Source organism: Portunus trituberculatus, chromosome 27 (assembly GCF_017591435.1).
Source record: "Portunus trituberculatus isolate SZX2019 chromosome 27, ASM1759143v1, whole genome shotgun sequence".
Lineage (NCBI taxonomy): Eukaryota > Metazoa > Arthropoda > Malacostraca > Decapoda > Portunidae > Portunus > Portunus trituberculatus.
This window is the reverse complement of record NC_059281.1, coordinates 5,616,870-5,629,369: the sequence shown is the minus strand read 5'-3', so window position 1 is coordinate 5,629,369 and position 12,500 is coordinate 5,616,870. Positions and strand designations below refer to the sequence as shown.

The 12,500-nt window shown below is 45.2% G+C and overlaps 2 protein-coding genes across 4 annotated transcripts in view; one reads left to right on the top strand and one right to left on the bottom strand.

Annotated features, from left to right (window-relative positions):
• Positions 1-4,133, top strand: part of LOC123509719 (glycine-rich cell wall structural protein-like) — a 5,459-nt gene extending 1,326 nt beyond the window's left edge. Inside the window, exons 2-4 of one of the 3 annotated variants that reach the window (XM_045264232.1) lie at positions 2,554-3,502; positions 3,563-3,613; positions 3,689-4,133. In XM_045264232.1, the coding sequence (XP_045120167.1) occupies positions 2,554-3,502; positions 3,563-3,613; positions 3,689-3,963 (1,275 nt within the window). In that variant the 3' untranslated portion in view covers positions 3,964-4,133. Of the gene's footprint in view, positions 1-2,553; positions 3,614-3,688 lie in introns of all 3 variants that reach the window. The other 2 variants (XM_045264233.1, XM_045264231.1) reach the window with 2 other exon arrangements.
• A 3,820-nt stretch (positions 4,134-7,953) lies between these two features.
• LOC123509442 (glycine-rich cell wall structural protein 1.0-like) overlaps positions 7,954-12,500 on the bottom strand; it is a 5,538-nt gene continuing 991 nt past the window's right edge. The window contains exons 2-4 of the mRNA XM_045263732.1: positions 11,089-11,452; positions 10,636-10,872; positions 7,954-8,006 (exon numbers count right to left, since the gene is read on the bottom strand). Of these exons, the coding sequence (XP_045119667.1) occupies positions 7,954-8,006; positions 10,636-10,872; positions 11,089-11,452 (654 nt within the window). The remainder of the gene's footprint in view (positions 8,007-10,635; positions 10,873-11,088; positions 11,453-12,500) is intronic.

Below are 12,500 nucleotides of genomic sequence, written 5' to 3'. Positions count from 1 at the left end.
TTTACGATTTTGTTCTTTACCATTTTCACAGTTTACAGTTAAGGGACTTACTGGCACTAACTGTTTTCTCTCTAATGTCAGGCTGCTGTGTTACGTGTGATTCCATGCAAGTGTTAAAGGTTATGAGGGTAAAAAAAAAACTATTGAATGTAAGAATGTTAATAACTAGTGTGTAAAAATGCCTTTATTAGCGATTTATCAAGTACGTTTGTGATACATTTATTAGTTGAGGTTAGTTGTTGTTGTTGGTGGTGGTGGTGGGGTAGTAGTAGTAGTAGTAGTAGTAGTAGTAGTAGTAGTAGTAGTAGTAGTAGTAGTAGTAGTAGTAGTAGTGGTAGTAGCAGTAGTAGTTGCAGCATCATTAACTTGATTTATTTCAAGACGGAGATTTCAAAACACTTCTCAAATTTGGATGACTCTCTCTCTCTCTCTCTCTCTCTCTCTCTCTCTCTCTCTCTCTCTCTCTCTCTCTCTCTCTCTCTCTCTCTCTCTCTCTCTCTCTTTCTGTATTCTATAGAATTTACCATTTCTGAGGTCATTTTTTCATATATTTTTTTTGAAGTAGTGGTAGTGGTAGTGGTAGTGCTGGTACTGGTCGTAACGGTGTAAACTGGTCTGTGTTTACAATTCGCCAAGAACGTCAATAGTGAAGTTATCAGTTGAAGTCAGTATGGGTGGAGTAAGAGAGGAGGAAGAGGCAGAAGGGGAAGAGTGAGAATTTAAAGGCAAAGGTGAGGTTGTTACAGTTACCAGGAAGAACAGAGAGCGATAGGAGGAGAGGGAGGAGAAGGGAGGGGGAGGAGAAGAAGAAGAAGATATTGAAAGCAGAAGTGAATTATTGATTGAAGTTAGGAGGGAAAAAATGGAGAATGATACGAGGAGGAAGAGGAAGAGATTGAAACCAAGAGTGAATCCAGAAAAATGTAGGATAATAAGAACAGGAAGAGAGGAAGAAGAGGAAGAGGAAGCGATAGAAAGCAAAGGCGAATCTCACTGTTTATATAATGACACCTAAAATTCCCCGTCATTGCCCAGAAAAAGGAAGGAGAGAAATGGAAAACGAGAAATGAAAGTTTATTCCAGATTTTCGTCACTTTCTGCTGTTTTTTCGTATTCCACAAGATCCACACTGGCACTTTTCCTCTCCTCATCTTCCTCCTCTTCCTCCTTACCTCACCTGACTTCGTTAACGCATCAGAAAAATAAAATCAAGAGAGAATAAGAGATAATGATAGAAATAGTAATAAACGAGCTTAGAAATTTCAATGCATATTAGGTAGTAATCCAAAGACTGATTGTGAGTCGTGTGTTTCTGCAGTTCGCCAGCAGCTACACACACACACACACACACACACACACACACACACACACACACACACACACACACACACACACACACACACACACACACACACTGTTTCACCGTTTCATCTGTGGTCTGTTTTTTTTTTCCCTTTTCATGTTTTTTTTTTCAGTTTTCGTTTTTGTGAAGTGATCTATTTTTTCTTTCACATTTCTTCACTTTCTTATATTTTCCCTCTTTATAGAAATTTATTTTTTTCTTCTTTTTATTACTCTCCAACTTTTCTTTTTTACTTTTCATCATTCTTTTCCTGTTTCCATTATTTTCCTTTTTTTCTTTCATCTGTACCTTTTTCCTACATATTCCTCAACCATTTTCTTTAACTTTTTTTTTATACAAATACAAACATTTTTTTTCATCTTTTCCCTTTCCTCATCTCTTTCCCCATTTTCTCTCCACCCATTTTTCTAATTCATCTGCCTCCTTTTTCTTCACGTATCCCACTGTACCCACTCTCCTCACATTGTTTACTTTCCTCCATCCTCCGCAATAAAGAAAACGGGCGAAGGAAGACAGACTACAGTATACTCAATAATAGACTCAATAAGGGGAGGTAAATTAGGAGAGCTCCCCCTTTCCCATCCCTTCCCAAACATGACTTAGCGAATCAGTGCAAATATTGTAAATGTAAATGAAGGAAAGCAGTCCATGTAGTTAATGATTCGGCTAGTTCAATGCTTCCTTGTGTGTGTATGTGCGTGTGTGTGTGTGTGTATATTCTCTCTCTCTCTCTCTCTCTCTCTCTCTCTCTCTCTCTCTCTCTCTCTCTCTCTCTCTCTCTCTCAGTTTTATTCTTCCTTGTTTTTTTTTTCTCTTTCTTTTTAGCACAAGTACAATTTTGTCTCATGTTTATCCTCCTTTCTCTTTTTCCTTAGTAGTAGTAGTAGTAGTAGTAGTAGTAGTAGTAGTAGCAGCAGTAGCAGTAGCAGCAGTAAAATAATAAAGAAATTGAAAAAAGGAAAATATAGTATGAGGATTATTATTATCATTCCAATTACTATCGTTATTACTGTTACTATTATTATTATTATTATTATTATTATTATTATTATTATTATTATTATTATTATTATCGTTATTATTATTGTTATTATTATTGTTATTATTATTATTATTATTATTATTATTATTATTATTATTATTATTATTATTATTATTACTATTATTACTCATCTATGCCCGCCTTGCAGAGGTCAGCGCCTTACCTGCTGGTGGCTTTGCTGGCCACCTGCTGCTCCGCCTCAGGTGGTGGAAGCTACGGGGGAGGGGGCTGCTTTGGTGGTAGCTGTGGAGGAGGCGGTGGAGGCTACGGCGGAGGAGGAGGCGGTGGAGGAGGAGGGGGTGGAGGCTACGGTGGATCAGGCCGAGGCATCATCACCATCTCTCAATCACGCGGAGGGTACGGAGGTGGATCAGGTGGAGGCTTCGGCGGTGGAAGAGGCAGAGGTGGTAGCCGTGTAGTAGTCTCAAGTGGACGAGGTGGAGGCTACGGTGGATCGGTCGGCATCGGCGGCGGAGGTGGTGGATACGGAGGCGGATCAGTCATCACAAGTGGAGGAGGTGGAGGATACGGTGGATCAGTCGGCATCGGCAGTGGAGGAAGTGGAGGCTACGGAGGTGGAAGCAATGTAGTAGTTGTCTCAGGTGGATCCGGTGGAAGAGGTGGAGGATACGGTGGATCAAGTGGTGGATCAATCAGCATCGGGGGTGGAGGAGGTGGAGGATACGGAGGTGGATCGGTCATCACCAGTGGAGGTGGTGGAGGATACGGTGGATCAGTCGGCATTGGAGGCGGAGGTGGTGGAGGCTACGGTGGATCAAGTGGAGGATCAGTCATCATTTCCAGTGGAGGAGGAGGAGGAGGTGGATACGGAGGTTCATCAGTCGGCATCGGCGGTGGAGGAGGTGGAGGCTACGGTGGTGGAGGAAGTGGAGGATATGGAGGCTCATCAAGTGGAGGATACGGTGGTTCAGGTGGATCTATTAGCATCGGAGGTGGAGGAGGTGGAGGATACGGTGGTGGATCAGTCATCACCAGTGGAGGAGGTGGAGGATATGGTGGATCAAGTGGATCTATCAGTATCGGAGGTGGAGGAAGTGGAGGATACGGCGGATCAGGTGGTGGATCAATCATCGGAGGTGGAGGAAGTGGAGGATACGGCGGATCAGGTGGTGGATCAATCATTGGAGGTGGAGGAGGTGGAGGATACGGCGGATCAGGTGGTGGATCAATCATTGGAGGTGGAGGAGGTGGAGGATACGGCGGATCAGGTGGTGGATCAATCATCGGAGGTGGAGGATACGGCGGATCAGGTGGTGGAGGAGGTGGAGGCTACGGTGGTGGATCAGTCATCACTAGTGGAGGAGGTGGAGGCTACGGAGGTGGATCAGTTGGCATCGGCGGTGGAGGAGGTGGAGGCTTCGGTGGTGGATCAGTCATCACTTCTGGAGGCGGTGGAGGATATGGCGGTTCAGGTGGTGGATCAGTCATCATTGGAGGTGGAGGAGGTGGAGGCTACGGAGGTGGATCAAGTGGAGGTGGAATCGTCACCAGCAGTTACTCAGTTCCCGTCGTCACTTCTGGAAGAGGGAGGTACTAAAAAGTGGAGCTACCACATATGGAAGTGGAAGAAAGTTCACTTCACCACTCCACCAGTCCACTTTGCTAATCTCACTCCACTGATATAACAAAAGGCTGATACTCCACCACAGCAGTTCTCTCATCCACTTCACCTTCCACTTATCCACAATCCACATAAAAGAAATGCAGGTGGAAGAAACGAAGAAAGAGAAAAACGAAATGTGGATGAAGAAAGTGGACTGGAGGAAGGAAACGAAAAAAAAATCAAAAATACTAACAAAATATAAACACACACACACACACACACACACACACACACACACACACACACACACACACACACACTGCACTACACCACCTTGACATTTTTCCTTCAACACCACACCATCCCGTCCCATCAACCCTCCACCACCCTCCACATCACTCACATTTAGAAGGTGGAATAGACACTGAAAAATTCCCTTACACCCCTATCCACCTTCCCCTTCTTTTCCACTCGCCATTTAAGTTGTTGAAAATTTTTACCTTTTTCCTTTCTGGTTGACGAGTATGTAAAAAGTTAACTGTTATCTTTTCTCTGTTTTTCCACGCTAACTTGTTAAACTCGCGAACAAATGAGCGAAGCGATGTAGTCAGTAATAAACTTTTAAGTTGTCTTTGTGTCTGTGATTTGTGTCTCCCCTTGTTCAGAGAGTGAGTGAGTGAGAGAGAGAGAGAGAGAGAGAGAGAGAGAGAGAGAGAGAGAGAGAGTTATTTGCCACATCATGTAACTTTGCATGAAAGATAAATTGTGTGGTCAAGTGTAGGTCAAGAGAGAGAGAGAGAGAGAGAGAGAGATCAGCCACAAGCATTTCAAGTCAGACAGATAAATTGAGGGGTCATTTCCAGAAGGAGAGAGAGAGAGGTGGGGGGAGAGAAAATGTCAGCCACATACATCTCAAGTCAGCCAGATAAATTGAAGGGTCATTTCCAGAGAGAGAGAGAGAGAGAGAGAGAGAGAGAGAGAGAGAAATATCAGCCACATGTATCTCAAGTCAGACATAAATTGAAGGGTCATTTCCAGAGAGAGAGAGAGAGAGAGAATGGAAGTGGAGGAGGAGCAGGAAAGGTGAAGCAAAACACTCTTAGCTGCCTTTCACTTTTATTATCCTCTCTCTCTCTCTCTCTCTCTCTCTCTCTCTCTCTCTCTCTCTCTCTCTCTCTCTCTCTCTCTCTTTTATTACTCTTTCTTACAACCTGAAAATGTGGACAAAGAGAGCGAAAGAGAGAGAAAGGAGAGAGAGAGAGAGAGAGAGAGAGAGAGAGAGAGAGAGGGGGGGGAAGAAAGAGACTGGATTTAAGACTCCTTTGTGGATGTAATATGGATGAAGTAATGATGGAATAAGAAAGGAAATAATGATAGCAGTAGTAGTAATAATGATAGCAGTAATAGTAGTAGCAGTAATAGTAGTAGTAGTAGTAGTAGTAGGAATTGTTTTTGTTGTTCTTCTTTTTGTAGAGCTAGCAATAATAATGATGATAATAATGATAAGGATGATGATAATGGTGGTATAGGAGACAGATATCACTATCGCTTGTTACTTAAATGACTTACGTGTGTGTGTGTGTGTGTGTGTGTGTGTGTGTGTGTGTGTGTGTGTGTAATAATAATAATAATAATAATAATAATAATAATACGGTTTATTAGTAATTGCAGTACATACATACTGAAAATGTACATATGGGGATTGAGGGATTGTGTGTGTGTGTGTGTGTGTGTGTGTGTGTGTGTGTGTGTGTGTGTGTGTGTGTGTGTGTGTGTGTGTGTGTGTGTGTGTTAATTTATGTCAAAATCAATTCATTGGTGTTGAATAATGGATGCAGTATGTCTCTCTCTCTCTCTCTCTCTCTCTCTCTCTCTCTCTCTCTCTCTCTCTCTCTCTCTCTCTCTCTCTCTCTCTCTCTCGACAGGTTATATCCAACATTAATACATTATTGTAGTCCGCCCTTTTACTCTGCCTCTTGTGTCCTATTTTAGAGAGAGAGAGAGAGAGAGAGAGAGAGAGTGTGTGTGTGTAAAGGAGTGGCATGATTCTTAAACTCCTAAGCTTTTTTTATTCATTTGTTATTTTTGTTGACGTTGCTGTTATATTCCTTTTACTACTACTACTACTACTACTACTACGACAACATCCTTCATTACTACTATTATCACTCTCAGCGCTGTCTGGCCTGGTGTGTCGTTAACCTGTTATGCATTCACTCATTCATTTACTTATAGACTTATTTATTGACGGCCATCTGTTGTGAACGCATTCATCCTTCTTATTTTTTTTATCTTAAATTCTCGATATCACTTTCTCTTTGTGTATTATTTTTGGACATATCTAGGTCTGGAAAGAGAGAGAGAGAGAGAGAGAGAGAGAGAGAGAGAGAGAGAGAGAGAGAGAGAGAGAGAGCAACATAAAGGGGAAAAAAATCAATCATATACATTTTTAACATCATTTTATTCGTACATAAAATAAATACTCGGACAAGCTTAACTTAACAGACAACAGGTAAACAGAAACAAGACAAAGTAAAAGCGAAATCACAGACCAGAGCGAAACGAAACATTAAAAAATAACATGAGAAACGAGTATTTTTTTCATTCAATGAGTACAAGTATTTTCCTCTCCCTCTCTCATTTCCTCTCCCTCTTCCCAGGCAGGACCAAGTGTAAAGGACAGGCAAAATTAGGTGCTCAGGTGTCTAATCATAGGTATTCATATCTCCAGGTGCTCCTCCGCTTACCTGTGCGTGTTAGGTGATTGCAAGTGTCATGTGAATGCATAAGTGAGATTGATATGAAAGGAATTACTTGTTCTGTGTTACAACTATTACTATTATTATCAGTGCTTGCTGCAAAAACAGGCAAGCGTGGTATATAAAATTATTATTGTTATTATTATTATTATTATTATTATTATTATTATTATTATTATTTGTGGTGTGTTTTTGTCATGGGAAATTTAGAAAGCATTGTTGGTATTTGTGAAAGTTTTGCATGAGTCACTGCTAATAGACGGACTCATTTCCATAAGTTTCCATCGTGTTATCTGACTTTCCATGCCCCTAGACTCAGAGAATGTATGTTCTGCTCGCTATCCGTGAAGTACAAAGTAAGGACCAAGGATTCCTAAGTTATCCCTTGTAATACTGTGCTTCTCGTCTCCATTTATAGAAAACGGTGTGTGAGAATGAAAGTGTGTGTGTGTGTGTGTGTGTGTGTGTGTGTGTGTATGTGTGTGTGTGTGTGTTTTGGTTAGAATTGTTTTGTTTTCTCTTGTGTGTGTGTGTGTGTGTGTGTGTGTGTGTTTTGGTTAGAATTGTTTTGTTTTCTCTTGTGTGTGTGTGTGTGTGTGTGTGTGTGTGTGTGTGTGTGTGTGTGTGTGTGTGTGTGAGAATTGCTTTAAATTTTCTCTTCTTCTACACCTTTGTTCTGCTCATTTGTTAGTTCTGCATGTAAACGTCTTCAAAATTAATTAAAAACTACAATATTATTCGTGTTCGTAAGTGACAACGCATTCCTATCGAAAAACTAAGAAAAAAACTACTATATTCTCCCTCTGTCGTGATAAACTGACTAGAAACTGAGAGGAGACGGCGAAGCGACACTGAGCGTAAGCACTGGCAGTCATGAGGGCGGGGAAGCACCAGAGAGAATTAAGATGAGCGCTGGCAGATGTGACGGGTTAAATGTGCGTGGTCCTACTGGGAGGGGAGGAGAAAAGAAAGCAGGAGCAGGAGGAAAAGAAGGTAGAGAAGTGCTGAAAGGGTGAACAAAAATATAATAAATGAAGAATTAAAGGGAGTATTGTAACTTAGTGGGTAGATAACTGAGGGCTAGAAATTCATGTCACCCTTGCAATACTTCCCATTTTCCCTCACAGAAAACGAGAAATGGGGAGTCGAAAGATTTTAGTCGTAGCTGAATGGATGGGAGAGGGAATTCGGACAGACGGAATAAAGAGTGACAAAAAATAATACTTTATGGAGGAGAGGCATTGAAGTGGAGGACAAAAGGTGGATGGAGAAAGATAACTGGTTGTGTGAGAGTATAAGGGTACTGGAGGCTACTGTGATGAAGAAAACGGAGGTCGCAGCGCTGGGAAAAGGTCAAAGCACTGCAGGAGGTCACAGCGATGCCGGAGGAGGTCACAGTGTTAGAGAGAGGTCACAACGCTAGGGGAGGTCACAGCAATTTAAGGTCATAATGATTCTTGTGTTTACTTGCCATATGTTCTAGGTGGAATTACTGGCCTCCACCCTCCATATGATGCTCCACCTCCACCACCTCCTCCATGTACTCCGCCAGTGGATGGAGCAGAGTAGTCGTTGCTCGGTGGAAGATATGAGCTGGTAATGGAACCTCCACCTCCACCTCCACCTCCTCCACCACTGTAATCTCCTCCACCTCCACCAATTCCAATACCTCCTCCACCTCCACCACCACTGTATCCTCCACCACCACCTCCACCTCCTCCTCCTCCTCCTCCAATTCCAATTCCACCTCCTCCACCAACAGAGTATCCAGTACTAGGTGGAACATAGTCTACATCGATTGATACTCCACCTCCTCCTCCTCCTACTCCACTGTAGCCTCCACCACCTCCTCCAATACCTCCTCCAATACCGCCTCCACCTCCGCCACCAATTCCGATACCTCCTCCACCACTGTAACCTCCACCACCTACTCCACCACCTCCTCCGCCACCATAACCTCCTCCACCTCCTCCTCCTCCTCCTCCTCCACTGTATCCTCCACCACCTCCTCCAATACCTCCTCCACCTCCGCCACCAATTCCGATACCTCCGCCACCATAACCTCCTCCACCTCCTCCGATTCCAATACCTCCTCCACCTCCTCCTCCGCCACTGTAGTCTCCTCCTCCTCCTCCACCTCCAACTACAATATCAACTCCACCGCCACCGTAACCTCCTCCTCCTGCTCCTCCTCCACCACCACCACCTCCTCCTCCTCCTCCTCCACTACCGTAGCCTCCACCTCCTCCTCCAATTGCAATACCTCCTCCACCTCCACCACTATAACCTCCAGCTCCTCCACCTCCTACTACAATGTCTACCCCTCCACCTCCACCGTAACCTCCTCCACCTCCTCCTCCACCACCTCCCCCACCTGAATAATCATTGCTCACTACAGGAGGGAGATATGAACTGCTGATGGAACCTCCTCCACCTCCTCCACCGCTACTGTATCCACCTCCTCTTCCTCCTCCTCCTCCACCTACTCCACCTCCTCTTCCTCTTCCCACAATGGGGCCTGAGTAACCTTGCCTGATGACTACAGATGATCCTCCTCCACTATAGCCGCCACCTCCACCTCCTCCACCTCCTCCACCCAAAGAAGCAACAGAGTATCCTGTGCTCACAACTGGAGGAGAGTAACCACCTCCACCACCACCACCTCCACCCCCACAGCCTCCTCCTACTCCACCTGAGCCGTAGTCACCACCACAACCACCTCCACCTCCTCCACCTCCACCAACACCAGAGTAGTCGGGAGTCACAGCTGGTGGAACGTAAACATCATCCACAGGTCCTCCACTGTAGCCTCCTCCACCTCCTCCTCCACCTCCTCCACCAGAGGAAGAATAGTCTGGACCGGAAAATATTCCATCTCCTTTCACTCCTCCTCCTCCTCCTCCTCCTCCTCCTCCTCCTCCACCTCCGCCTCCTCCTCCACTATAGCTTACTCCACCTCCTCCTCCTCCTCCTCCACCAACTGTAGAAGAGTAGTCAGTGCCGATTACTGGGCCAGAGTAGTCTCCACCTACTCCTCCTCCTCCTCCTCCTCCTCCTCCTCCTCCTCCACCTCCTCCACTATAGCTTACTCCACCTCCTCCTCCTCCTCCTCCTCCTACACCAACTGTAGAAGAGTAGTCAGTGCCGATAACGGGGCCAGAGTAGCCTCCACCTCCTCCTCCTCCTCCTCCACCTCCACCTCCTCCACTTCCTCCATCAATATAGCTTACTCCAACTCCTCCTCCTCCTCCACCAACTGTAGAAGAGTAGTCAGTGCCGATAACGGGGCCAGAGTAGCCTCCACCTCCTCCTCCACCTCCTCCTACTACAATATCAACTCCACCTCCACCGTAACCTCCTCCACCTCCTCCCCCACCACCTCCTCCTCCACCTGAATAATCATTGCTCACTACAGGGGGAAGATATGAACTACTGATGGAACCTCCTCCTCCTACTCCACCACCACCACCACCACTGTATCCTCCTCCTCCTCCTCCTCCTCCACCACCAGAAGGAGCAGCATAATCTACAACTATGTCCGGAGCAGAGTAAACTCCACCTACTCCTCCTCCTCCGCCTCCAACTCCACCACCACTTCCTCCTCCACTGTAGCTTATTCCACCTCCTCCTCCACCACCTACAGATGGAGCAGCATAATCTATGACTATATCTGGGCCAGAGTATCCTCCACCTCCTCCACCTCCACCACCTCCTCCTCCTCCTCCTCCTCCTCTTCCTCCTCCTCCTCCACTGTATCCCACTGAACCTCCTCCTCCACCTCCTCCTCCACTTGAATAATCATTTGTCACAACAGGAGGGAGGTATGAACTGCTAATGGAACCTCCTCCACCTCCACTGCCACTGTATCCACCTCCACCTCCACCTCCACCCCCACCTCCAACTCCACCTCCACCTCCACCAATAGATGAACTAGAATATCCAATAGCTATATCTGGACCAGCGTAGCCTCCACCTCCTCCTCCACCTCCTCCACCTCCACTTCCTCCACCGTATCCACCGGCGCTGACTGAAGGAGCAGAGTAGCCTCCACCTCCTCCTCCACCTCCTACACCACCTCCTCCACCGTATCCACCGGCGCTGACTGAAGGAGCAGAGTAGCTTCCACCTCCTCCTCCACCTCCACCTCCTCCACCGTATCCACCGGTGCTGACTGAAGGAGCAGAGTAGCTTCCACCTCCTCCTCCACCACCTCCTCCACCATATCCACCGGCGCTGACTGAAGGAGCAGAGTAGCTTCCACCTCCTCCTCCACCTCCTCCACCTCCACCTCCTCCACCGTATCCACCGGTGCTGACTGAAGGAACAGAGTAGCTTCCACCTCCTCCTCCACCTCCTCCACCTCCACCTCCTCCACCGTATCCACCGGCGCTGACTGAAGGAGCAGAGTAGCTTCCACCTCCTCCTCCACCTCCTCCACCTCCACCTCCTCCACCGTATCCACCGGTGCTGACTGAAGGAGCAGAGTAGCGTCCACCTCCTCCACTTGTACTGACGGGTGGACCATAGTAGCCAGACTGGGAAGAATGAACTAATCCACCTCTTGCTTCGGTGATCCTCAAGATTCTTCCTCCACCTCCGTAGCCTCCACCTCCACCTCCACCTCCACCTCCACCTCCACCGCCTCCACCGCCATAGCTAGGCCCGTATGTGGCGCATGCGGTGGAGAGGAGGAGGGCCAAGTGGAGCCCCTGAAGTCCTCCACCCTGAAATGAGAAGAAAAGTGGAGTTTCTAGAAATGGATTAATTACAGTGATTTTAGTAATTGTAATCCACTTTTTTATCCTTATAGTTATTCCATGTCCTTGATTTATCCACATTCACGCCCCTATCCATCTTTATCGAACTATCCATCTTAATCCACATTCATCTCTTCATCCACCTCCTGTTAGTTGTCCCTTCAGTTATTCCTTATCCACTTTTCTCTTTGATTATCTTCCTCCTTCTCTTACTCATTTTTGTGGGTCATTTTTTTTTTCTCTATCCCTCCTCCTCATTTTTCTATTTTTCCTCTTATATTATTCTTCCTTCTCAATTATTTTCCTCTGCTCTTCCTCTCTATTTCTCTCCTAATTCCTGTTTATTGATTTTTCCCTCTCGTTTTTTTTTCTCTCGTTTTCTCTCTTCTCCCTCTCTATTTCTTCCCTAGTTCCTGTTTACTAGTTTTTTCCCTTTCTCTCATTTGTTTATTGTTTTCTCCACTTCTTGTCCTCTCTATTTCTTTCCTAATTCCTGTTTACTGTTTTTTTTCCCTCTCTCTCTCATTTCTTTTGTTTTTCCCTTCTTTTCCTCTCCATTTCTTTCCTAATTCCTGTTTACTGTTTTTTTTCCCTCTCTCTCTCATTTCTTTTGTTTTTCCCCTTCTTTTCCTCTCTATTTCTTTCCTAATTCCTGTTTACCATTTTCCTCTCTCTCATTTCTTTCGTTTTTCCCTTCTTTTCCTCTCTATTTCTTTTCTAATTCCTGTTTACTGCTTTTTTCCTCTCTCTCATTTCTTTTGTTTTTCCCCTTCTTTTCCTCTCTATTTCTTTCCTAATTCCTGTTTACTGCTTTTTTTCCCTCTCTCTCTCATTTCTTTCGTTTTTCCCCTTCTTTTCCTCTCTATTTCTTTTCTAATTCCTGTTTACTGCTTTTTTTCCCTCTCTCTCTCATTTCTTTTGTTTTTCCCCTTCTTTTCCTCTCTATTTCTTTTCTAATTCCTGTTTACCATTTTTTCCCCCCTCTCTCATTTCTTTCTCGTTTTCTTTCCCATGT